The 24,269-nt window shown below is 51.2% G+C and overlaps 1 protein-coding gene across 3 annotated transcripts in view; it reads right to left on the bottom strand.

Annotated features, from left to right (window-relative positions):
- SPATA21 (spermatogenesis associated 21) overlaps window positions 1-22,392 on the bottom strand; it is a 39,674-nt gene extending 17,282 nt beyond the window's left edge. For 2 of the 3 annotated variants that reach the window (XR_013557704.2, XM_078452328.2), the window contains exons 1-11: window positions 21,732-22,389; window positions 20,315-20,565; window positions 18,548-18,699; window positions 16,105-16,324; window positions 13,474-13,769; window positions 13,030-13,078; window positions 11,955-12,406; window positions 11,448-11,536; window positions 8,919-9,056; window positions 6,475-6,546; window positions 6,241-6,358 (exon numbers count right to left, since the gene is read on the bottom strand). Coding sequence is in view for 2 of the 3 variants with exons in the window: in XM_078452328.2 (XP_078308454.2) it covers window positions 6,241-6,358; window positions 6,475-6,546; window positions 8,919-9,056; window positions 11,448-11,536; window positions 11,955-12,406; window positions 13,030-13,078; window positions 13,474-13,769; window positions 16,105-16,324; window positions 18,548-18,699; window positions 20,315-20,443 (1,715 nt within the window). In the remaining variant the exon portion in view is untranslated. Of the gene's footprint in view, window positions 1-4,071; window positions 4,195-6,240; window positions 6,359-6,474; window positions 6,547-8,918; window positions 9,057-11,447; window positions 11,537-11,954; window positions 12,407-13,029; window positions 13,079-13,473; window positions 13,770-16,104; window positions 16,325-18,547; window positions 18,700-20,314; window positions 20,566-21,731 lie in introns of those variants that run through there. The other variant, XM_078452329.2, reaches the window with a different exon arrangement.
- Between the last annotated feature and the right edge of the window lie 1,877 nt (window positions 22,393-24,269).

Here is a 24,269-nt window from a genome sequence, read left to right as displayed (position 1 = left end):
ATCCAGGAAGCTCAAGGAACCCAAAGTAGGATGAACACCAACAAGTGACCTAGTCTCAGGACTGACAGAATGAGCCAGTGAAATATGGGGACGGCGTGCTTAGATTTGTTCTTTCCTGTTTGTTACAATCTGGTTTTCTCCCCCTTTTACAGATATCTTACTTCACAACTTCTAACTTGAATTCCTCCCCCTACCCACTAACTAAGATTTAAAAAAAAAAAATTAAAAATAAATAAAAAATAAAAAAATAAAAATAAAAAAAAATTTTTTTTTAATCTTTTATTTTTGAGAGAGAGACAGTATGAGCAGGGGAGGAGCAGGGGGAGAGGGAGACACAGAATCCGAAGCAGGCTCCAGGCCCTGAGGCTGTCAGCATAGAGCCCGACGTCGGTCTCGAACTCACAGACCGTGAGATCATGACCTGAGCCAAAGTCGGACGCTCCACCGACTGAGCCACCCAGGTGCCCCTAACTAAGATTTTAATATATGAAGTTTACAGGGGGAGAGAGAAAAAAAAAAGGAAGCTTACAGGAAAGTTTCTGGTTGGGGGGAATGAAGGAGTTGAGGGCACATGCCATTGCAAAACAGGCCAGTTCGGCATATGGTTATTTTAGTTCAAAGCACTTGAAAAACAGCAGATACAAGAAGAACATTCAGATCTTTTTTTCTCTCTCTCTCTCTTTCTAAAAGCAGGTGATAAAATTCCCATGTGACAGGTGCCCTCTCTGTACCAGGAGGAAGAAACATTCTTATCACAAGAGATGAGGGGCCTTGACTAAGAGAACTCCATAACAGAGCTTGTTAAAATAATTCTTCTCTTTCTTTGGTCTGCCTCTATAGTTGATTTACTTCTGCACAATCACTAGTCCCTGTTCAACCTAGGATGTAAACACTCGGGCCGAGTCTTTCCTTTGGTTCTCCATTTTTCTCATAAGGGCACCCGTGTACATATAAAGAAGATTCGTATGCTTTTCTCTTGTTCATCTATCTTTTTTTTTTTTTAAGTTTTATTTATTTAAGTAATCTCTACACCCAACATGGGGCTCAAACTCACGACCCCGAGATCAGGAGTCACATGCTCTTCCCACTGAGCCAGCTCTAGGCTCCCGCTCCTGTTCATCTATCTTCTGTCAGTCCCAGTTGGAAACTCTTAAGACAGTAAGGGAAGGGGCTCCTGGGCGGCTCAATCGGTCGAGCGTCTGACTTCAGCTCAGGTCACCATCTCACGGTTCTGCATCAGGCTTTGCACTGTTGATGCAGGGCCTGCTTGGGGGTCTCCTCTCTCTCTCTCTCTCTCTCTCTCTCTCTCTCTTCTGACCCTTCCCCGCTCATGCTCCCTCTCTCTCTCAAAAAAAAAAAAAAAAAAAAAGACAGTAATGAAAAACTTTTCCTCCCGTAGGCATTAAATGCCATTTTTACTTGAAAGAAAGACAAACTATGGTTATTGAGCCTTTGGTATCGGGCAGACATTTCTCTAAAAGTGGATGAAGTTAGCCCATCGCTTCAAGGAAAACTGACGGCATTTGTTGCCTGTGATAGAATTAAAACTTTCAAGAAAAAAGTTAGAATTTGGGGAAACTTAAATCCATTAATATGGGCATATGCATGTTCTTATACAAAATAGTTTATTTATAGCAGTGAAAATGAAATCAACTATAACCACACACAACACTTCTAGTACTTAAAGACTTTTCTGATGTTAGTGATAATAGTGTATATTATATACGTACTGATTATATCTGTACTATATATATTAGTGTATATTATATATGTACTGAATATAATATCAACATTTGGAAGATACATAGTATTTCCAAATAACCAGTGCATGTCAGGAAAACATTCATGGGAGAAGAGCCATTCGAACTATAAGACAGACCAGTAGACTTTTATTTAAAGAGTACAGGGGTGCCTGGCTGGCTCAGTTGGTAGAGTGAGTGGCTCTTGATCTCAGGATCATGAGTTCAAGCCCCATGTTGCATGTAGAGATTGCTTAAATAATTAAACTCAAATTAATATAGGGGCTCCTGGGTGGCTCAGTCGGTTAAGCGTCCGACTTCAGCTCAGGTCACGATCTCATGGTCTGTGAGTCCGTGAGTTTGAGCCCCGCGTCGGGCTCTGGGCTGATGGCTCAGAGCCTGGAGCCTGCTTCCGATTCTGTGTCTCCCTCTCTCTCTCTGCCCCTCCCCCGTTCATGCTCTGTCTCTCTCTGTCTCAAAAATAAATAAACGTTAAAAAAAAAAAATTAAAAAAAAAAAACTCAAATAATATAAAATAAAATAGTAAAGTTCATTGATAGGGTTTCAGATTTCACATCGCAATCGCAGAAGAGTCTACCACTTGTCAAGTCTGGTGTCATATCAAAAAAAACATCCACATGATATGTAGATATTAAATGAAAAGGCTATTAACATACTCCCTCTTACAGTTACATATCTGAGTTCTTCATCTACTTCAACTAAAGCAAATTGCAGGGGCACCTGGGTGGTTCAGTCGATTAAGCGTCAGACTTTGGCTCAGGTCATGATCTGATGTTCATGAGTTCGAGCTGCGCATCGGGCACACTTTGGATCCTTTCTGCCCCTGTCCTGCTTGCTCTTTCTTTCTTAAAAGCAAATGAACATTTTTTAAAAAGGAGTATATTACAATAGATTGAATGCAGAGCAGATAGGAGAATCCAGCTGTCTTCTTTTATGCCAGACTCTGAAGAGATTTGCAATATTGTATAACAATGCTGTTCTTCTCGTTAACTTTTTTTTTTGGAAAATATAGTTATTTTTTATTAATTTTTTTTTAATTTTAGGTAGGTTCCACACCCAACATGGGGCTTGAACTCCCAACCCTGAGATAAAGAGTCAAATACTCTACCGACTGAGCAACCAGGTGCCCCTAAAATGTTTTCTTATGTTAACATGTAATGGGGTTATTAGTGTTAAATAAGTCAATAAGTATTGAATTTTTTTCCCTCAGTTTTAAGTTCAAATGTAGAAAATATTGATAGAGGGGTTCCTTGGGGGTCCCCAATAATTTTTTTTTTAATTTTTTTTTTACGTTTATTTATTTTTGAGACAGAGAGAGACAGAGCATGAACGGGGGAGGGGCAGAGAGAAAGGGAGACACAGAATCGGAAGCAGGCTCCAGGCTCTGAGCCATCAGCCCAGAGCCCGACGCGGGGCTCGAACTCACGGACCGTGAGATCGTGACCTGAGCCGAAGTCGGACGCTCAACTGACTGAGCCACCCAGGCACCCCCCCCAATAATTTCTAAGAGTGTAAAGGGAGGTTGACTAAAAAGTTTGAAAACCTCTGCTCGGGAAAAACTCTTGCCCATGTGTCCCAGGAGACATATACAAGAATATTCACACTGTTTCTATCATAGCTGGAAACCGAACCTAGTCCTAATGCCTATCAGCAGGACGAATAAATATATTGTGGTATACATAATAGTATGTAGCAGTGAAAATAATGAACAATCAGGCGCCTGGGTGGCTCATTTGGTTGAGCGTCTGACTTCAGCTCAGGTCATGATCTCATGGTTTGTGAGTTCAAGTCCTGCATTGAGCTGGCTGCTATCAGCCTAAAGCCGTCTCCAGATCCTCTGTCCCTCCTCCTTGCCCCTCTCTCGCTCAAGCTCTCTCAAATATAAACATTAAAAAAAAAAAGAAAGAAAATGATCAATGATCAATAGTTACACACAAGAACATGGATGCATGACAAGAAGATAACGTGGAGGAGAGAAAACAAGCAACAACTTACTACAGTAGGAGTCTACGCATGTAAAGTTCAAAAATATGAAAAGCCAAACAATAAAGTATTCAGGAACACAAACAAGCGTGAGTAAAGATCGGAAAGCACCACTGCATACCTGCCAGAAAAAAAGACTGACTACCAAACTTATACAAGGTGTGGGGCAACTGGAACCCTCGTATTGTTGGTTGGATGGTAAAATGGTACCGCCACTTGGAAAAAAGTGTGGTGATTTCTCAGAGGTAACGTACAAACCCCCACAATTCCCTGCTGCGTGTTCCCCCCAGAGAAACCCCAAAATGCGTGTCCACAAAAAGACTTGTACAAAAATGTTAATGGCAGCTTTATTCATTATAACCCCATGCTGGAAACAGCTCAGAAATCCATCCATACGGGGCGCCTGGGTGGCTCAGTCGGTTAAACGTCCAGCTTCAGCTCAGGTCATGATCTGGAAGTTTGCGGGTTCGAGCCCCACATCAGGCTCTGGGCTGACTGACGGCTCAGAGCCTGGAGCCTGCTTCGAATTCTGTGTCTCCCTCTCTCTCGCTGCCCCTCCCCACTCGTTCTTTGTCTCTCTCTCTCTCTCTCTCTCAAAAATAAATAAAAACATTTTAAAAGTTAAAAAAAGAAAAGGGTGCAGGGGGGGCGCCTGGGTGGCTCAGCATCCTGATCTCACATCTTGTGAGTTTGAGCCTCGGGTTGGGCTCTGTGCTGACAGCCTGGAGCCTACTTTGGATTCCGTGTCTCCGTCTCTCTCTGCCCCTCCCCTGCTCACCCTCTGCCCCTCTCTCTCTCTCTCAAAAATAAACATTTAAAAATAAGTCAATAAATAAAATAAAATAAAATAAAATAAAATAAAATAAAATAACAAAACAAAGAAATCCATCCGTAAAAGAATGGATGAACCAACTATGGTAGACTCGTGAATGGGACACACACAGCAATAAAAAGGGGTGAACACTGACACCCACAACGACATGGACAAATCGCAAAAGCGTTGTGCTGAGTTCAAGAAGCCACACTACGACTGCAAACCGTATGTCTCCACTGATGCGAAGTTGCCTACAGGCAAAACCCATCTGTGATGGAAAACAGACCAGAAGAGCGATGGCCTGCGCAGGGGTGGGTTCAGAGGGCGACTGGGAGGGATCAGGAGGGCCCTTTCCCGAGTGATGGTAAAGTTCTGTACAACTTGAGAGGGGTTCAGGTTGCCCGGGTGTGGGCGTTTGCCGAGACCCAGACCCTGACGATCTGTGTGCTTCCCTGAATGTAAATTATACCGCAAGAAGGGATTTAAAAAAACAAACAAACAACAAACCTCTAGAGAAATATTGATCTTCAGTTATTGATATGTTTGCTGAAGTATTTAGAGGAAAATGACCCTAATTTATTTTGAAATGAATAAAAAAACCCAATGTGGATGGGTGACTAGAGGGCTGAGTAGACAGCAGATAAAACAAGTATGGGGGACGGGCAGTGATGGGATCTGGGTGGTGGGTATGTAAACATTCGTGTGAAATTCTCTCCAATTGCTGTATATTTGACATTTTCAATAAACAAAGGGGAAAAAAAAAAAACCAAGCAGTGAGAACTTAAAAACAGAAAGCAAGGGAGTAAGGATTCGTTCTTGTTTGGGGAGAGAGTGCTTTGTGACTAGGGCAGGGCACACAGGGCTTTGAGGTTATTGGACAGGATCTATTTTTAAACCGGGGACATGGACACATGGGAATTTGTTTCATTGGTTTTAAAATTATACATGTATGTTCTTCAGAGTTATATATACTTAGAGTACTTTACAGGGGCTGGGGGCATAAAGACCTTTTTTGTCTTTGGGGTTGCTAAGCTGAACAGCCTGCTATCATTCCCCCTCCTCTGGCCCCATGTGGATGAGGCCTGGTCCCAGCGACAGGGACAAGCCCCTGTGGGAGACACAGAGAGACCAGCTGGGGCATTCTGCTGTCGTGTTTAGCTTTTAGCCCTTGAGTGTCGATGTTCCATTTGTATGTAGCCATACCTTCCTTAGACGAACCACTAACCACCCACCAGCCCACTCTGGAAACGTGGGGAGCCCTCCATCTCTAGCGTGCTCTGGCCCCAGGCAGCCTCTGTTACATTCCTTTTCTGAGATCGCGACACTGATAGAGCAAGAAAGAATTTTGCTGCTTGCTGCTGAGGTTGTTGAACTAGGAGGGTGTGACTATGGGGCTGCCAGTTGCCATCCTTCCCACTGTGAGAAGAGCCTAGCTGAGCTTGGAGCCAGTGTACAGAGATGAGTAGGAGGGACCGAGCCTTGATGGTATCATCCGGTCTCCTGGATCCAGCCATTCCTGAGACACGATCAGTTATGTGAGCCAATATATTCCCCTTTTGCTTCAACCAGTCTTATTTGGGTGTCTTTCACTTGCGACCAGGAACCCTAACTATCAGCTGTCAAAATACGAGGTGCCATTTCTGGGTCTGCGACCCTCCACCCCCAGCCACCAGCCCCACTCACTCGGTGATCTCCTCTAAGGCTGCCTCGGGTAGGGCCAGCATTTCCACCATCAGGGACAGGATCTCAAAGAGCAGAGTGTGGGGGTTGGGGGGAGCCGTGTCCGTCAGGGCGCTCTGTTCTGGGGACATGGGACGATGTCTGCCGTTAACCATCTGGCAGCTCCGGATACCCACCCTCCACCGGCCTCCGGGCCCCTCCCCGAACTCTCGCTGTCCTGGGCTCGTCCCCGCTCACCCACGGAGGAGAAGAAACGCCCGCTGTCTGTCATCACAGCCAAGAAGTCCTTGAAGCCTACACGACCATCTCCTGTGGAGGCCAGAGGTACAACAGTGGGCACGTCCCGGGCATTGCAGCCCAGGCGTGCTTACTGGCATTGACTCAATGGGTCTGATGATAAAACACGTATACGGCACATACCGAACACATATACCACATGTATTCCGTGCATGTATCTGTGGTGCAGACGGGAAAGTGGAAGGCGAAAATTAAAATCTCCTGCGTGGGAAGCTCCCAGAACTTGGGTCCTAGAGATAGCAGCCTGGATTCGCATCCCTAGTCCACCACTTGCTATCTGTGCAGCCTTCGCAAAGTCCCTTAACCCCCCCCACCCGCCCCAAGCCTTAGTTTTCTCATCTATAGTCATCCCTGTATCATGGATGATCACGTGAGGCAAAGTGTTTAGAACAGGGCCATGCATCTCTTACGAGCTCTCTAAATGTCAGTGACTGTTATTATTACCACGTGCCAGCCACTGCATGAAAATTATGTACCCACAAGAGTCCCACCTCGGCCTTCAAGGCCCAGTGACCAGTCTCCGGCCTCACCTGGTGCCAAGCGCCTCCGGCACCAGCCTGTTCCTCCACGGGGTGGGCCACGTTCCCTGTTCTGGGCCTTTGCACATGCTGCTTCCTCTTCCCGAATCCTCTCTACCGTCCTCCCACCCTCTCACTTAGTAAACATCCTACGTGTGCTTCTGCCTGACTAAAACCTGACCGCGTCAGCTGCCCCGTTAACCACTCTCATAAATTTAATGGAGGTTCTGGAAGGCAGGGACGGGGCCTGTGTTGTTCTGCGCTGTATGCCCAGGACTTAAGACAGGTAGGTCTTGGGGGTGCCTGGCTGGCTCAGTTGGAGGAACGTGAGGCTTAGTCTTAAGGTTGTGAGTTCAAGCCCCACGTTGGGTGTAGAGATTACTTAAATGAATAAAACTTAAAAAAAAAAAAAAAAAGACAGGTAGGTCTTAGCAGATGTTCTCTGAACTATTAGACAAATGAGTGAATGGTCTCTAATCCTGAAAACCACCCTCTGGAGGTGCTTAGTACTCATCCCCATGTCACAGATAAAGCCTGAGGCACGGAGAGTAGAAAGCAGTTGCCAGAGGGTCACACAGGGGCAGAGCTGGGGTCAATTCCTGGCTTGTGCGTGTGGATTCGCCCTTGCACAGTGATGGAGGAAACACAGGGGGCCAGGTGGTGGCCAGGACCCCAGGACCCTTACAGCTTCACTGCTCCCCGTGTCGTGCATCTAGCCAATCAAACCACGTGCGATTCCCCTGACCCCTCCCCCATTCCTCTTCCCTTTGTCTACGTTCTTCCCGCCACCAGGAATGCCCTTCTTCCTTTTCTCCCCACCTAACCCCTGTCTAATCTTTCACAATTTGCCTCAGGCATCACCTCCTCCAGGAAGCCTTCCTCCCTGATCCCTTCCTCCAAGCCACGTTAAGTAGTTCTTCCTTTGATGACTCCTACTTCTGTGTCCCTGTCTAGGTGAGCACCTCAAGGGCAGGTCTCATGGGTCTTACACATCCCTTTATTCTCAGTGCCCGGCACGGGAATGGGCACACAGTGAGCATTTAATAAATATTTGGTGGATGAATAGTACCAGCAGGCTAACGTCTCCTGGACGCGTCCTGTGCACCAGGCCTTGGGCTCAATGCTTTGCCTGGATCGTCTCATTTGCTTTTTCAGTAGCCTGGTGAGATGGGTACTGCTATCAGACCCATTTTACAGAAACAGGCGTGGTGAGCTTGTTCAAGGTCACACAGCTGGTCAAAGGAGCGACCAAGTCACAGGAGAATGTCCTGTGAAGCACACGTGAGGGCCTAAAAGGGAGGAGTTTGAGGAATCTCCTACGTCCTGGGGTCAGAAGGTAGGTCGCGGTCATCTCTGGGTCCCCAGGGCCTCGCACTGAGTGGGTGCTCAGAGAGCAGTAACTGTGGGGGCCGGGACCAGCTACCTAACTTGCGGGCCCCAGTGCAAAATGAAAACGCAGGGTGGGGCCCCTCACTCAAAAATTACGAAGAGTAGGGGCGCCTGGGTGGCGCAGTCGGTTAAGCGTCCGACTTCAGCCAGGTCACGATCTCACGGTCCGTGAGTTCGAGCCCCGCGTCAGGCTCTGGGCTGATGGCTCAGAGCCTGGAGCCTGTTTCCGATTCTGTGTCTCCCTCTCTCTCTGTCCCTCCCCCGTTCATGCTCTGTCTCTCTCTGTCCCAAAAATAAATAAACGTTGAAAGAAAAAAAATTAAAAAAAAAAAAAAAAATTACGAAGAGTTTCCAGACCGTGACAGCAGACCATTAAACTGCGCGCAGGGCCCTTTGAGCTTGGGGCCCTGCGTGACCATGAAGGTCCCACGTGGCTGGTCCTGCCTGGGACTGAGAATGACGCCTCCCCCCACTCACCATCGACATCAGCACTCATCAGGGCGTCTTCTACCTGGGCCGGTGTCAGGGAGATGCCCACAAGCAACAGGATGTTCTCCAGGCTCTGGGCGTCCACCTCGCCATGGCCATTGAAGACCTCAAAGTAGCTGCGGAAGGCTGGGGGGGGGGGGGGGCGCCGCGGGGTCACGTGAGGCAGGGACATTCCTTGTTGCTACCATTCATCCCACCCCTTCCAACCACCCTCCTGCCCCGGCATCCTTTAACACCATGGCTGGGAGGAGGGGCAAAGGTCACTAAAAGGACGACAGTGGAAGGCGCAGTCCCACTCACGCACTCTCCTCACTCTACTCTCTATTACAAGGTCAGGCCAAGGGTTCAGCTGGTGCACCAAATGCTAACCTCCTTAGCGATCTTCATCTTGTACCAGGAGGGCACACGCCCTATTGAGGGCACCCCTGCTATGTGCCAGGCACTGCGCTGGGCTCTTTACGGCCGTGTTGTCATATTAAATTCTTACGACAACCTCTAAGAGTCGAATGCGTGTTCCTTTTGTAAAGATAGGGAAACTGAGGCTGAGAGATTAGCCGGGCAGGTCTTTCTGACTCTTTGGCTTTGGTGCTGTGTGGTCAGTTATCTGCACGGACGTGGCTTCTAGGATAGCTTGTCTGGACCAGAGCAGAGGGCTGGAAGCACACTGAGAAAATTCCAGAGCAGCACCAACCGATACCAAAGCCACGGCCTGGTCATAACGTGAGAGTGCCTGGCTTCTCAGCCCTCTCGTTACAGCAAAATGCAGGGAGAGTCAACAGACCTAGAGAGACAGCTGGCTTCACCAGTTGACAATAAGCCGCGTTGCCCTCATGGGCTGAATTGCATCCCACCCAGATTCCTCTGTTGCAGCCCTAGTCCCCACTACCTGAGCATGTGACTGCATTAGAGACAGGGCCTTTAAAGAGGTGGTTAAGTTAAATTAAAAAAAATTTTTTTTTACTTTAATGTTTGTTTATTTTTGAGGGAGAGAGAGAGTGTGAACAGGGGAGGGGCAGAGAGAGAGGGAGACACAGAATTAAGAGCAGGCTCCAGGTTCTGAGCTGTCAGCACGGAGCCCGACGCGGGGCTCGAACCCACGAACTGTGAGATCATGACCTGAGCCGAAGTCAGACGCCCACCGACTGAGCCACCGAGGTGCCCCTTGAAATTTTTTGTTTGTTCGTTTCGTTTTAGATAGAGAGCGCGCAAGCAGGGGAGAGGGGTAGAAAGAGAGAGAGAGAGAATATCTTAAGCAGACTCTGAAGTTGTCAGCACAGAGCCCGACGTGGGGCTTGAACTCCCAAGAGTGAGTTCACATGACCTGAGTCAAAGCCAGACGCTTAACCGACTGAGCCGCTCAGGTGCCCCTGGAGGCGGTTAAGTTAAGATGTGACAGTAGCATGGGTCCTGATCCAATCTGACGAGTGTCCTTACAAGGAAAGGAAATGTGGGAAGAGACGTCAGGGATGCATGAGCAGAGGGAGGACCACACGAGGACACGAGGAGAGGTGGCCGCCTGCAAGCCAAGGAGAGAGGCCTCAGGAGACACCAAATCTGCCAACACCTTGATCTTGGACTTCTAACCTTGAGAGCTGTGAGAAAATAAATGCTCAGCCACACAGTTTGGGATACTCTGTTGTGGCGGCCCAAGCAAACTATACAATTGCCGTGGGTGAGTCGCTGTACTTCTCTGAGCCTCGATGTTCCTATCGGTGAGATGGACAGAACAGTGCCTCTTCTGAGAGCAGTTGTGTTAACTCAGTGCCTGGCACATGACAGACTCTGAAGTCTGGCGCATAGAACAGACCCCAGGAAGGGGTCACGGGGAGCCAGAGAGTACTTTCGGGGAAGCTAGAAGGGGCCACGGCCGGCCACGGCTGACGGAGAGGGTCACAGACTTGGGAGAGGAGAGAAGGGCGGGAGGAGGACAGCCGTGTGCCCTCCTGGGGCTGGGGTGGGGTGCGGCGGGGCTGCATTCACCCCTCCTCCTTGCAGGCAAGTGGGGTCTCGGGCCCCAAGAACGATGGAGACAAAGAGCACGGTGCCTCCCCCGGGGGGGGTGCTCAGAACTTTAAAATTTTTTGGAGGGGGTGGAACGTGGTGGGAAATGGGACTTGTCCAGGGCACATCGTCTTGGTAGATGGTGAGGGAGGGTCTGGGGCAGGCGGGGGCGGGGGGTGCCTGGAGCCCTGCCTCCCACCCAGGCTGCCTCCAGAGGACCAGTAGAGTGGGCCGGGGTTGGGGGAGGCAGCAATGCCTCAAAAAGCTAAAGAACTTTGCAGGGCTTGCTCCCCGTACTCGGGGAGGTGGCTCTGAAGCCAGCAGAGGACCCCCGGGGGGAGGCCCAGCATGAGCTCGGACTCCCCCAGCCGGCCGCCACCCTGCACTGAGCCCCTGGCCGAGGAGTCCCCACTGGGCCCGTGACACAGGGCTGTGGTGTGTTCGGAGGGGCCCCCACTCCTACCTGGGCCCATAACCCCCAAGGACTGAGCGCTTCCCGGGCAGGCCTGCCCTCACCTTCCTCCTGCTTCGGGGTGAGGGTCTCCTCCGACCTCTCCTCCCGGGTCTGAGACAGCTTGAGGAGGCCGCGCTCCTCCAGCTCCTGCCTGCAGAGGACGGACCGGGGCAGGGGCACATGTCCAGCCACCCACGCTGGCCCGGAGCCTCCCCCAGGAAGCTAGGGGAGGGTGAGGGGGAAGGGGGGACAGGGGAGGGCACCGGGAAGACGCTTGGGAAGTCAAGAGAGTCTCTCAGAGTGACCCCCGGTGAGGAGGAGGCAGGGGTGAGGGGCCATGAGGGGAAGGGACACACTGTGGGAGGGTTAGGAAGGGAAAAGCTGTCAGAGATGGGGGGAAAAAAGACCTAGGTGTGGGGGAGGGAGGGGACCGGAAGGGAGGAGAAATGGAGAGAGGACACCCGAGCAGGAACAGGTGCAGTGACAGGGACGAGAGTCTGGACGGGAGGTGCCGGGGACACTGGGACACGGGCTGTGACCTTGGGCGCCCTTTGCGGGGTGGCTCCTACCGTGCCTTGGAGCTGCTCAGGCTCCTGTCTCCACTCGGGTGCAGGAGTTCTGTCCTTCTCCAGCCCGCGTCCAGGGTGGGGGGCGGCAGGGCCACCACGGGCCCTGGGACCGGGGCGCCCCCAGCGGCGGGGATTGACCCGGGGGCTGGCAACCGGGCCCAGGATGGGGCCATCACAGGGGCCGGCGCGAGGGTCTGAGGCAGGGTCAGAAGCAGGCTGGGGGCTGAGGTGGGCACAGGGGTCAGGGTCCTGGGGGACTTCCGGTTTGGCAGGGCCCGGGCCTTGGCCGTCGCCCTCCGATGTGTGGCCTCCACCTCTTCCACGTCCAGCAAGCACTTCATGAAGCCTTGCCGAAGGTTCCTGAGGTTCTGGGCCCCTGCGGCCACCGTGGGCGCCTGAGGCTGCCTCTGCACGGGATCCAGGTCCCTCCTCTCTCCAGTGTCCCTCATCCCCTGGGGACAGGACACGAGAAGGGACCCGGGAGGCCTCCCGCCAGCCAGACTGTCCCACCCGAGCTTCTCCTGCCACTCACGCTCCGGGGCCTGGTCTGCCTCTTTCGTCCGTAACTGCCCGGGACGACGCAGGCGAGGCGCTTCATAAATGCCCACTCATTCGTCCGGCAAATCCAGCCACCTCCTGCGTCTGTCCCTCCCAATACAGGGATGGGCCGTCCCCAGTCCACCTCCAGCCCCCAGGCCATGCCGCACAGACTCCTGCCCGGCCCTTTCTCCCAGAGGAGACACAGCGCTTGCCACACACCCTGTCCCTGAGGGTATCGGCTCTGCTTCGTCCGTCATTATCTTCCTAAAAAAAATCTCCCCCCTGACCAACGCCTCCAGCTACCAGCCCAGGGCTCTGCTCCTCTTTCCAAGCTCCAGAGTACAAGGGCATCCTCTGACCCCCCCCCCCCCCGCAAGATGCACACACACGCCTACGTGCAAACACACACATGCGTGTGCCTCCACGTACACACTCACACTTACGCCTTCCCCAGCTGGACTCCAAATACCACAGCCCCTCCTTCCTCTTCCTGCCCACCTGTGCCCTCCCCACCCCCCACTCTGGGTCTACTTACTGGTGGAGGAACAGGCCCTGGTGTTGGCTGGGTCTCCACCCCCTCGACCCTAAACAAGGGAGAGACCCCCGGATGGCGGAGGGGCTCAGCTCAAGACTTGTCCTTTGCGCCGACCGTCCCTCCGCCCCCGGGACACTCAGGTCCACTGCCCAGCCTGATCCCTGCATCCCTCCGGCCTTCTAATCTCAGAGGGGCCCCTCATTCCCTCACATCCCCACGTGAGGACAAGGCCCTTAAAGCACAGGTTTGCAGCACAAAGAATTCTGGTGTCAGAGCTGTCATACAGACGGGGAAACTGAGGCCCAGAGGGGCGTGACTTGCCCGAGGTCCTGCATCAGGTCAGGAGGAGTCAGGACTAGAATTCACCTCACCGGTAACTTACCAGAAGCATGTCCTTGTCGGGCCAGGGAGTGGGGTAGGGGATGGCATCAGGGGATGGCTTACCCTCCTTTTGGGGGGTCAGGTCCTGGCGTGGATGGTGGGAAGGAGTTGGCCGTCTTTTCCTCCAGAGTTGCCGGGGGCATTCGGGGCCCTGCCCCCTGAGAACTGTCCTCATGTCCCCCTGGGCCAGGCTCTGGCAGAGCCCCCTGTGGCCTGATACGTGGGGTGTCCACCTCCTCGGCGGGCTTGTCTCCCAGTTGCTGCCCACGGCTGTCCGAGGTGCAAGAAGCCTTCACCGGCTGTACTCTGTCTTCCCCATTAGCTGCCTGGTGACCTGGGGGAGGCCGCCACTCTGGGTCCTGCCAAGGACAAGGATACCAAAATGAGGAGTCCCATCCTGGCTCCCCGGTGAATTCCACACTCACCTGGAGACCAGTTATCACAGGCTTAGTCTCATCCAGGCACTGCAAGCGTCCTCTTACTGCGTGCTCCTAGCACCCCTAGAAAGCAGCACAGATTCTCGTGTTCGGGGATGAAACGCTGAGGCCCGTAGGAGTCACGGCCCACCCAAAGTCATAGGCATAGAAGGGGAACTTGGAGGAAATGAGGCAGTTCCCTTTAAATAGGGTTTCCCAAGGAGGGTTCAGAGTACAAGAATCCCTAAAAAAGGAGTTTTACGTCAACTGATACAGGACTTATCATAAAGTGACTTATGATCAAGACAGCGTGACACCAGAATGAGGACAGAGAGATAAATGGAACAAAGAGAGTCCAGAAATAGGCTTCCACATGCATGTTCAACGGCTTTGCAACGAAGGTACAAACCCAGTATGGAAAGGAGTCTTCAGTAAACGGCGCTGGAATGGATGGCCACACGCAAAAAACTGAATCACTATCTAACACGCACGCACGTGCAAGGATTAACCCAAGACGGATCCTAAAATGTAAATGTTAAGCCTGAAATGATAAAATCCTTGAAGAAAACATAGGAGAACTTCTGATGTGACCTTGGGTTAAGCAAAGATGTCTAAGAAACAACACCAAAAAATCAAGCCCGAAAGAAAATATTGATAAATTCGGCCTTATCAGAATTCAGAACTTCTGTTCTTTGAAAGTCACTGGTAAGAGAATGGAAAAGACAAGACACAGACTGGGGGAAAGACATTCGCCAATCACACATCTGATAAAGGACTTGTGTTCAGAATATATAAGAACTCTCCAAACTCAATCGGAAGAAAAGAATCTGATTTTTTTTTTAAAGGCAGTAGGTGAAAGGACAATGCACAAAATGGAAGGAAAAAAGTGTGTAAATCGTTTGTGTCATAAGAGTTTAGTATCCACCATATATAAAGAGCTCCTACAACTCAACAACAAGATGACTAGTCCGATGAAAACAGCGGGCAAAGTATTTGAATAGACATTTCTCCAAAGAAGGTCTACGGATGGCCTAGAAACGCATTTACAAATGGTCAGCATCATTAGTCATTAGGAACATGCAAACCCAGGCCACCATGAGAGTCCCCGAGGCACCTATCAGAACACTTAAAATTAAAGACCGGCCCTACCAAGTTTTGGGGAGGATGCGGGGCGGCTGGAATTTCAGTACGTCTGGTGGGGACGTAAAATGGCACCACCACTTTGGAGAAGACTTTGGCAGGTTCTCAATAAGCTCAACATACGCCTACCGTATGATCCATTCTACTCCCAGCGATTTCTTTGCTCAAGAGAAATGAAAGCCTTTGTTCACGCGGACACGAAACGTTCGGAGAAGTTTTATTTGTCATAGTCAAAAAGGGAGAACAAACCCAATGTCCGTCGGTAGGTGAAGGGATGAAGACAGGGAGGTAGGGGCCTACAACGGAATATCGCTCAGTAACGAAAAGAATGAAGTATTCATACTTCAACAGCATGGCTGAACCCCAGCATCATCAGGCCAGGTGAAAGAAGACGGATGAAAAGAATGTATCCGGCACGCTTCCGTTTATGTAAAATTCGAGGAAGTACAAACAAACCCATAGAGACAAAGAAGCAGATCAGTGGTGGCCTGGGGATGGGGTGGCGGAGGGGCAGAAAGGACTACAAAGGGCCTGGGGAAATTTTAGTTGGGGGGGGGGAGGTGACAGATAAGGTTTGTTTTCTCGATTGTGGTGCTGGCTTCATGTGTACCAAAACATCAAGTTGTACAGTTGGAGTTTGTGCGAGCGGGTGTGCATTATACCTCACTGAAGCTTTAAGGAAATAATCTTAAAATGAAAATAAGTGAAAAGGTATTTTGTAGTCAAATGAGTTCGAAAAAGGCACCACGCTCTAGCCCATCTCCTGCGAGGTCCCACGAAAGCTCGGCCGCTAAGAAGCAGCTTCTAGGATATCCTAGCGTGAAGAAAACTTTGTCTGAGCTTTTTAAATCCAACATGTGCCCGTTCTTATCGTACACGTAACCCCCAAGTCCTCCCTGCCTCCATCACCCCCTGACATACTGTGGGGCCACTCCGGAAACAGGTTGTAAAGGCTTGCCGTGGGCGATCAAGAATATCCAGAATATCCCAGTGACCCACACAGACTGGGCACTCGACATCGCCAGGGCACAGAGAGGAGCAGACACGAAATGGGGGGGGGGGGGGCCCGGGAGGCTCCTTGGTCTCCCCCAGAGAGCAGCCATTCTGTGCCCTCCTGTCACATCTCCGTGGACATTACCTGGTGGCTCTCGGGGGCCTGACCCTCCACCATCCCTGGGTTCTGATGTCTCCCCTGTTGGTCCTCGGTCTCCTTCCCTGAGCCCTGTTGCTGCTGCCCTTCCTGTGCCGCGGGGACCCTGGAAGGCAGCACCCCCAGCTCACTTCCTGGCTTGGCCTGATCACGGCCTCCTTGCCGCAATCTGGGCCCTTGCTGGGGTGCCGGGGTTGACAGCTTCTTCCTGGGGAGATCAACAAAGCGACACCTCAGCTCCTGGATTGGGCCATCGTTTTATATTCTTAGACTCCTTTGTATTTCCCAGAGCGCCCGTGCAGGACTAGGCACACCATAGGTGCATACTTAATGCTGGAGAGAATGAATGGAGGACTGACATGAATTCCCCAAATCCCAGATACTATGATCTCAATGTTTCGGGGCGTTAGGATTTTATTGTTGTTGTTGTTCAGAATAAAAAGAAACATCAGGGGTGCCTGGCTGGCTCAGCCGGTGGAGCGTGTGACTCTTGATCTCAGGGTTGTGAGTTCGAGCCCCACCTTGGGTGTAGCAGTTACTTAAAAAAATCAAAGAATCTTAAAAAAAAAAAAAAGAAAGAAAGAAAAGAAAGAAAGAAAAATCAGAGAGAAGAGAGATTGAGGGGCTTGAAGGCTTGAGCCCAGGCTCATAAAGCAGAAGGAGACAGCTCAGGGTTTCAGTCTGTGCCGGTCTGATGTCACTTTCATGTTCTGGAGTATTTCCCCAGGCTTCTTCCTATGGATGTAACATGTGTATTTCTCATGGGGATTTAGTTCATTACCATCTTCAAACAATTGCCTAATTTTACACAGTTACGATTATGTCTTGTGTACAGTTTTGCCATCTTTTTTCAACGATCGTTTTAACCTAATTTTTTTCCGTGCCAAAACATCTCTCATACACACGCCTTTTAAGTGGAAGTAGAAAATTCCATGTTCGATAAATAAGCATATTCGACTTTACCATTCCTCTGTAGTGGGTATTTAGGGCATACTGGCATTTCCAGCATTTTTAGCATTTAAAATGACGTGGCAGAGGAAAAAAACTTGCGTAAAACTTTGCCCGCGTCGCCATTATTTCCTCCGGGTGTATTTCTAGACATGGAGGAAGGTAAAGGTATTTTTAAGGCCGTTGAAACAAATGGCCAAGTTGTTGAACAGATGTGTTGAAATGGTTTCTATTTCTACCGGTTCCCATCTGGGCGGAGGGGGGCTCCGACCTACCTCTGCTTCATTTCCCTAACTTTCCATGTAGAAGAGATTATTCAGAGGCTTTTGGTTATAAGCAAATTAAAACGATATGCTGACTCGTCTGAACTATTCCTGTTTCTCAAATCTTTCCCTTTTTGCTTCTGTCTGTTCTCTTTCACTTTCCTCTTTTGAAAAAGATTACACTCTGGGGCTCCTGACTGGCTCAGTTGGTGGAGCACGGGACTCTTTTTTTTTTTTTTTTAATTTTTTTTAACATTTATTTATTTTTGAGACAGAGACAGAGCATGAACAGGGGAGGGTCAGAGAAAGAGGGAGACACAGAATCCGAAACAGGCTCCAGGCTCTGAGCTGTCAGCACAGACCCCGACGCGGGGCTCAAACTCACGGACCGTGAGATCATGACCTGAACCGAAGTCGGATGCTTAACCGACTGAGCCACCCAGGCGCCCCGAGCATGGGACTCTTGATCTCAGGGTTCTGAGTTTGAGCCCCACGTTGGGTGTAGAGATGACTTAAAAATAAAATCTTTAAAATATAAGCGTCTCATACTCTGGTTTCTTTTCAGATCGTATAAATCTTTTGCCTTTTAAAATATGAGTCTTGGGGCACCTGGGTGGCTCAGTCGGTTGAGCGACGGACTTCGGCTCAGGTCATGATCTCACGGTCTGTGAGTTCGAGCCCGGCTCCAGGCTCTGTGCAGCCTGGAGCCTGCTTCAGATTCTGTGTCTCCCTCTCTCTCTGACCGCCCCTCCCCCCCCATTCATGCTCTGTCTCTCTCTGTCTCAAAAATAAATAAACATTAAAAAAATTTTTTTTAATATGAGTCTTACTGTAGACAAGGTAAAAATACAATATTTAGAAAATAGTAACAAGAATGCCATGTAAATGTGTGTTTCTGAGTCTCGGCCTCTCTTTTGTTCAGTCTTCCATTAATTCGGTGAACACATGTTTCTTGAACATCTACTAAGTGCCAGGCACAGTCCCAGGCATGAGGGGTTTGAAACAGAGCAGGACACATAAAAGAAGCTTGTGGTCCAGTGGGTCTAGAAGCCAGTGCAGATGGAAGGTTCGGGAGCGATGATGTAGCGGGATTTGTGCCCCCCGTGAGAGAGAAGATTAAGGGCATATTTGCCTTAGGCTGGGAGTCCTGCCTCGTCCCTGTCCCCCAGGTGGCTCACAGAGTTCTCTCCCGGACCTTCTTTAAGAAGTCCCCAGCTCACCCTGGTTCTGCCGGCTGCCTCTGCTCCTGGGTCCTGAGCTCCCGAGGCCCTTCCTCTGAGGCTGCGCTGGGTTCTGGTCCTTTCTCTGGCCCCCCTGGGGCTGATGAGGGCTGCTTCCCACTGCCCATCCCTGCAGCATCTGGAAACGCAACCTGGAACAGAGATGCCCATGCGCTAGCCCAAGGGTTGGCCACAAGTACCCATTCTGGAGGGCTCCTCCCTCTCCTTGGACATCGTCCAGGCCTCAGGGACAGGGACATCCTGTGCCTGACTGCGGAAGGCAGGCGGAAGGGGAAGGCGCTGCAGAGAGGCAAGGAGGAGGAGGAGGAGGAGCAGGAGAAGGGAGAGGTGTGGGAGAGGGAGAGAGAGAGGGGGAAGGGGAGGGGGAGGAGACAGGGAGCTGGAGAGAGTGGCTAGGCGTAAGACCTCGCCCAAGCCGGCAGCGCTAAGGGCTCTAGCAGAAACCTACAGTCCGGGGTAGCACCTGAGCCAAGGGAACCCCCTGAGGACAGCCTGACGGAGCCCCCTGGGGGACATCACGACCCTCAGAAGATCCAAGAGAGGCTTCCACAATTTCTGCTACTTCAGAGGTCAGGCCCTGGAGCTGGATCTCGATGCCCATCTTGGTCTATCAGTCCCTGGCTGAGCCAGTGACTGGAGCCAGCTCCGGCCCTCACCTGAGGCAGCAAACTCCAGACGACCTGCCTCAATCACTTGAGGACAGTTGTTCTAATGCCAGGTCGAGCCAACACTGAGGACACCTACGCTCGGGGAGGCAGGGTCTGTGCCCCAGGCAGTGGGGCTCAAAGGGGTGCCATGGCCCGCCCAAGGTCATATGGCTGGTTATGTAACCGGACTGAAACCCATGACTTTGTTTGTTGAAAAAAAAAATGAGGGGTAGAGGTGAAGGAAGCCCTGAACGCTTGCCCCAGCCTCCTTCTAAGACCGGCCCCCCTACCTTCAGGCGCTCTCCCTGCCCCCGAGGGAAGCCATGATTTATAACAGAAGCTACAGGGAGAGGGTAACACTTTACCCAAGGGAATGTTGACTTTTTTTTTTTTTTTTTTATGGTGACATTTTTGGCTCTGGGGAAACCAGATGGGAAGGAGGGCTTTGCTTTCCCTGTGCTCTTCAGTTCATGCCCCTTGGCACCTAAAAGAATGGCTGGAAAGAGGCTGAGGGGTGTGATGGAGGCTTAGGATGCAGGCTGAGGGCTGGGGAGGGTCGTGCTGGAAGCCTTGAGCAACTGTCAGGGGAGTGGAGGGTCTAAAGGGGGCTGGGGGCACACAGCAGGGTAAGTAGGAATTCTGGTTTTGCTCAGCCAGCCTCTATCCTGGTAAGAGAAGCCAGTGGAGTCAAGTGAGTACCACCTCTGGCTCCGTTATACCAAGAGATCCAGGCCACTCTGCTCTGCCACGGTGACTAATTCAGGGATGAGCATGTGACCACGATCTGGGCCAGTCGCAGTGATACCAGAAACTTCCTTCAACTATTGCAGAGAGGCTCTCTTCCTGTTGGGGACGCTATGCCAGAGGACGTAAGATGAGAAGATTTTAACCCGAAGTGGCCAGGGCAATCCTTGCCACCTTTCAGGAAGGGCCTGCCTGGGAGCGTCACACTGGAAGGCAGAGCCAACGGACACTCAGGTAGCACCTTGATCCAGCCATACCTGAAGCACACCCGTAGATTTGTCATCTACCCAAGCTGACGTAGGGAAAGGTGCCGGCTGGGAATAGCAGGGTCAGAACACGAGGTGCAGGGCCCTACCTGGCTGATTTCTGATACGGTAGGCTCAACACCAGGCCTCTTGCTGGTGGTGCTCATGCCAGGACTTGGCTGGGCTCCTGGAGCCTTGATCCTTCCCTCCGTGTGCATCTGGGCGTTTCCGTCGTCCATTGTGCCACAGCCAGTGAGGGTGCCAAGTGAGGGGCATCAGTTGCTGTGGTCCCACAGGAGAAATCCAATCAAAGTTCCACCAAGGTCATTACCTAAGCACTCTTCCGCAGCCCACCTGGAACCTGTGATACAGAGAGCCTGGCTCAAGGGAATAGTCAGGGCCCGGCCCACACCGGAGAGGGACGCAGCGGAAACAGAGAGCTAGCCACACATTCACCCTGATTCTCACAGTAACTCCGAGGAGCAAAGTCACTGGCCCAGGGTCCAATGCCAACTAGGTCACCGAGCAGGAATTAAACCGTGGCCTGTCGGATCCCCAAACACACGCACTTTCTCCTACCCCGGCATTTCCTAATGGGTGCTCTTTGGTCCTAATATTGGTCCCATGAGGTACACCACACACACACACAAAGAGTTCTGAGGCCAAATGCATTTGGAAAGTGCTGAGTTAAAATAGAATAGGCTCTGGGGCCCCTGGGTGGCTCCGTCGGTTAAGGGTCCGACTTCGGCTCAGGTCACGATCTCGCGGTTCGTGAGTTCGAGCCCCGCGTCAGGCTCTGTGCTGACGGCTCAGAGCCTGGAGCCTGCTTCGGATTCTGTCTCCCTCTCTCTCTGCCCCTCCCCTGCCCACGCTCTGTCTCTCTCTGTGTCTCTCAATAATAAATAAACGTTAAAAAATTTTTTTTAAATAGAATAGGCTCTGTGCTGCAGAACTTCTCAGAGCCTTTAATATGCATGTTAAATATACATTTTAAAGAGTGCCCCAGAATGTCACGGCTGTTGCTGCTATAGATGAAAACTCCAAGTTCTTCTTGGGGTTAAGGAACAAGAGCTGAGAACATCTGTCTCGGGAACCCCAAGGTCTCCAATAGCAACATGTAGTTCGCCAAAGCACCCTCCACCCCGCGCCGGACACATCCCTTTCTAAAGCCTTTCTTGGTGTCTCTCCTGCCTCTCCCACCCAACCTCTTATTAGGCTGTTTCACCACCCCCTACTCAAACATGTTTCAACCTGAGCAGCCCTCCCACAATCCTAATCCCACAGACCCCCAGCCTCTGTGCCCACATCCCACTTCTCTGTCTCCCCAACAACCCCCACCCCCCCCACCACCATTCTTCAACCTCCCACCTCTTCTCCAAGCTTCTAGCCACCTCAGCCACCTCCAGCGTCTGGAACCCTCTGAGGTAACATTAACACTATTTCTATGGGTGCATCACAGACCCCTTTATACCGTTGACGATTTCTAGGGGTAAATCCCACCCCCCCCCCTCAGTGCGACCCTGGAACCTTGAAGATCTTGATGGTGCTTTCACTCTAAACCAGGGCAGGCCAGCCAACAGACACGGGAATCTTCTATTTGCTGGGGGCGTTTGCAGGCGGTGTTCTCCTAAGGGCTCTGTGGGATCACTGGGTCCAGCCCTGAGGCTCAGAGGAGCCCCGTGTCTCGTCCAGCGCAACTCAGCTAGTCTGCAGAAGATCTGGATTCAGACCCAGGCCTGTGCGGCTCACTGCCCAAGCTGGGCACGGCACCAGGTCCTGAGGATGCGCTGGCTGATCTGAAGGCTCTCGCAGCGTATGGGGAGCACAGAGCAGGTGCTCCCAACAGCCACGACCCCCAATCCCCACTCCCTCCTCCTTTCCTCCCACCCCTACCTACACCCCGATCCTTCCTGCAGCTAGGCCTGCGCCCCTACAATGCAGACGAGACCCCCATCCCGTGGGGCGCCCACCCCAGGCGCAGCGCCCGTCTCCCCAAGGGTCTAGTCTCTCGCTCGGCACAGGGAGGTCAGCGCTGTGACCAAATCCCTCCCTCTGCCCTGGAAGTTCCTTGCTCCTCCCAGTCTCTCTCCCATGAGGGCCCCCTGCACGTCCCCCTTTCCTCCGGGCATTCCGGCCCCAGGGGCGGATGACCCTTCCGGAGGACCGCCCTTCCAGACCCCTCGAACACGCCCCCCATTGTCCCCTGTCTCCACCTCAGAATCCTCAGGCCCCGGTATTCCACAAGCTGGAATTTTGAGGGGGCAGAGGCTCCAGAGGGGATCCAGCCCCCTCTCCGTCCCCATCTGGGACTTACAAACCCTGTGAGAGTCTGAACGAGGGGACGCCCCCAACCCTAGTAGAAGGGCATGGAATCTGAGGACAGAATTGAGGCAGGTGGGTGGCACATACAGACGATGATGTCCTTTCTGACCACTTGTACCTTCTGGTTTTGTCCACGGCTTTGTGGCGATTTCATTCACATCCCATACAATTCTCCCACTTATTAATTAATTAATTCGTTTTAAAATTATTTATTTTATTTTTGAGAAAGAGAGAGAGGGAAAGCTGGGAAGGGGCAGAGAGAGAGAGAGAGAGAGAGAGAGAGAGGGAGAGAGAATCCCAAGCAGGCTCCACTCTCACCACAGACCCCGACACGGGGCTTGATCCCACAACTGTGAGATCATGACCTGAGCCAGTATTGAGTCACATGCTCAGCTGACCGAGCCCCCCAGGCGCCCCCCTGTTCTCGCATTTAAAGTGTGCCATTCAAGGGTGCCTGGGGGGCTCAGTCGGTTCAGCGTCCGACTCTTGACTTCCGCGCAGGTCGTGATCTCCCAGTTCGTGAGTTTGAGCCCCGCATCGGGCTCTCTGCTGACAGCGCAGAGCCTGCCTGGGATTCTCTCTCTCCCTCTCTGTCTCAAAATAAGTAAGTGAACTTAAAAAAAAATAAAGTGCACAACTCAGTGGCTTGTAATATATTCACAGAATTCTTTGACGATCACCCCAATATTAGAACAACTTTATCACCCTAAAAAGGAACTCCACACCCCTTCACCATCACCTCAGTTCTCACACCCCACCCCAGCCCTAGGCAACCACTAATCTACTGTCTGCCTTGCACATATGCCTGTTCTGGACATTTCATATAAATGGACTCATACGATACCTAGTCCCAGGTGACTGGCTTCTTTCACTTGGCAAAATGTTGTCAAGGTTCATTGCCTTTTGTGGCCAACGTAATATATTTTGTACACCCACTTATCAATTAGTGGACATTTGTGTGTTTCTACTTCTGGGATATTATGAGGAATGCTGCTGTAAACATTCGTGTACAAATTTTTGTGCAAATACGTGTTTTCATTTCTCTTGAATATACAGCTAGGAAAGTAATCGCTGGGTTATAGGCTAACTCTATGTTTAGTTTCTTGGGTAATTGCCAGATGGCTTCCAAGGGGAAGGCATCATTTTACATTCCCAACTGCAGTGGAGAGGGAGGGAGTAGGAGGGTTACAACTCTTCTGTATCCTGACGAACACTTGTTATTATCTGCCTTTTTGAGTTCTAGCCATCCTAGTGGGTGTGGGTATGAGGTGGGATCTTACTGTGGTTTTGGCTTGTGTTTCCCAGCTGGCTGATAAGGTGGAGCACCTTTCTTTCTTTCCATTTACCTATTTACTTTTTTAAAGGATTTTTTGTTGGAGGCAGAGAGAGAGAGAGAGAGAGAGAGGCAGAGCGCGGGCAGGAAAGGGGCAGAAAGAGAGGGAGACACAGAATCTAAAGCAGGTTCCAGGCTCCGAGCTGTCAGCACAGAGCCCAATGGGGTCTTGAACTCAACAAACTGTGAGATCATGACCCGAGATGAAGTTGGACACTTAACTAAATGAGCCACCCAGGCGCCCCTAAAAGATTTTCTTTTTAAGTAATCTCTAGGCTCAATGAGGGGCTCAAACTCACAGCCTGAGATCAAGAGTCGCATGCTTTTCTGACTGAGCCAGCCAGGTGCCACGTAGTGGAGCATCTTTCCATGTGCTTATTGGCTATTCGTGTATCTTCTTGGGGAAAATG

Source organism: Panthera onca, chromosome C1, assembly GCF_046562875.1.
Source record: "Panthera onca isolate mPanOnc1 chromosome C1, mPanOnc1 haplotype 2, whole genome shotgun sequence".
NCBI lineage: Eukaryota > Metazoa > Chordata > Mammalia > Carnivora > Felidae > Panthera > Panthera onca.
Note: the sequence above shows the minus strand (reverse complement) of the source record. Positions and strands in the feature narration are given on the sequence as shown.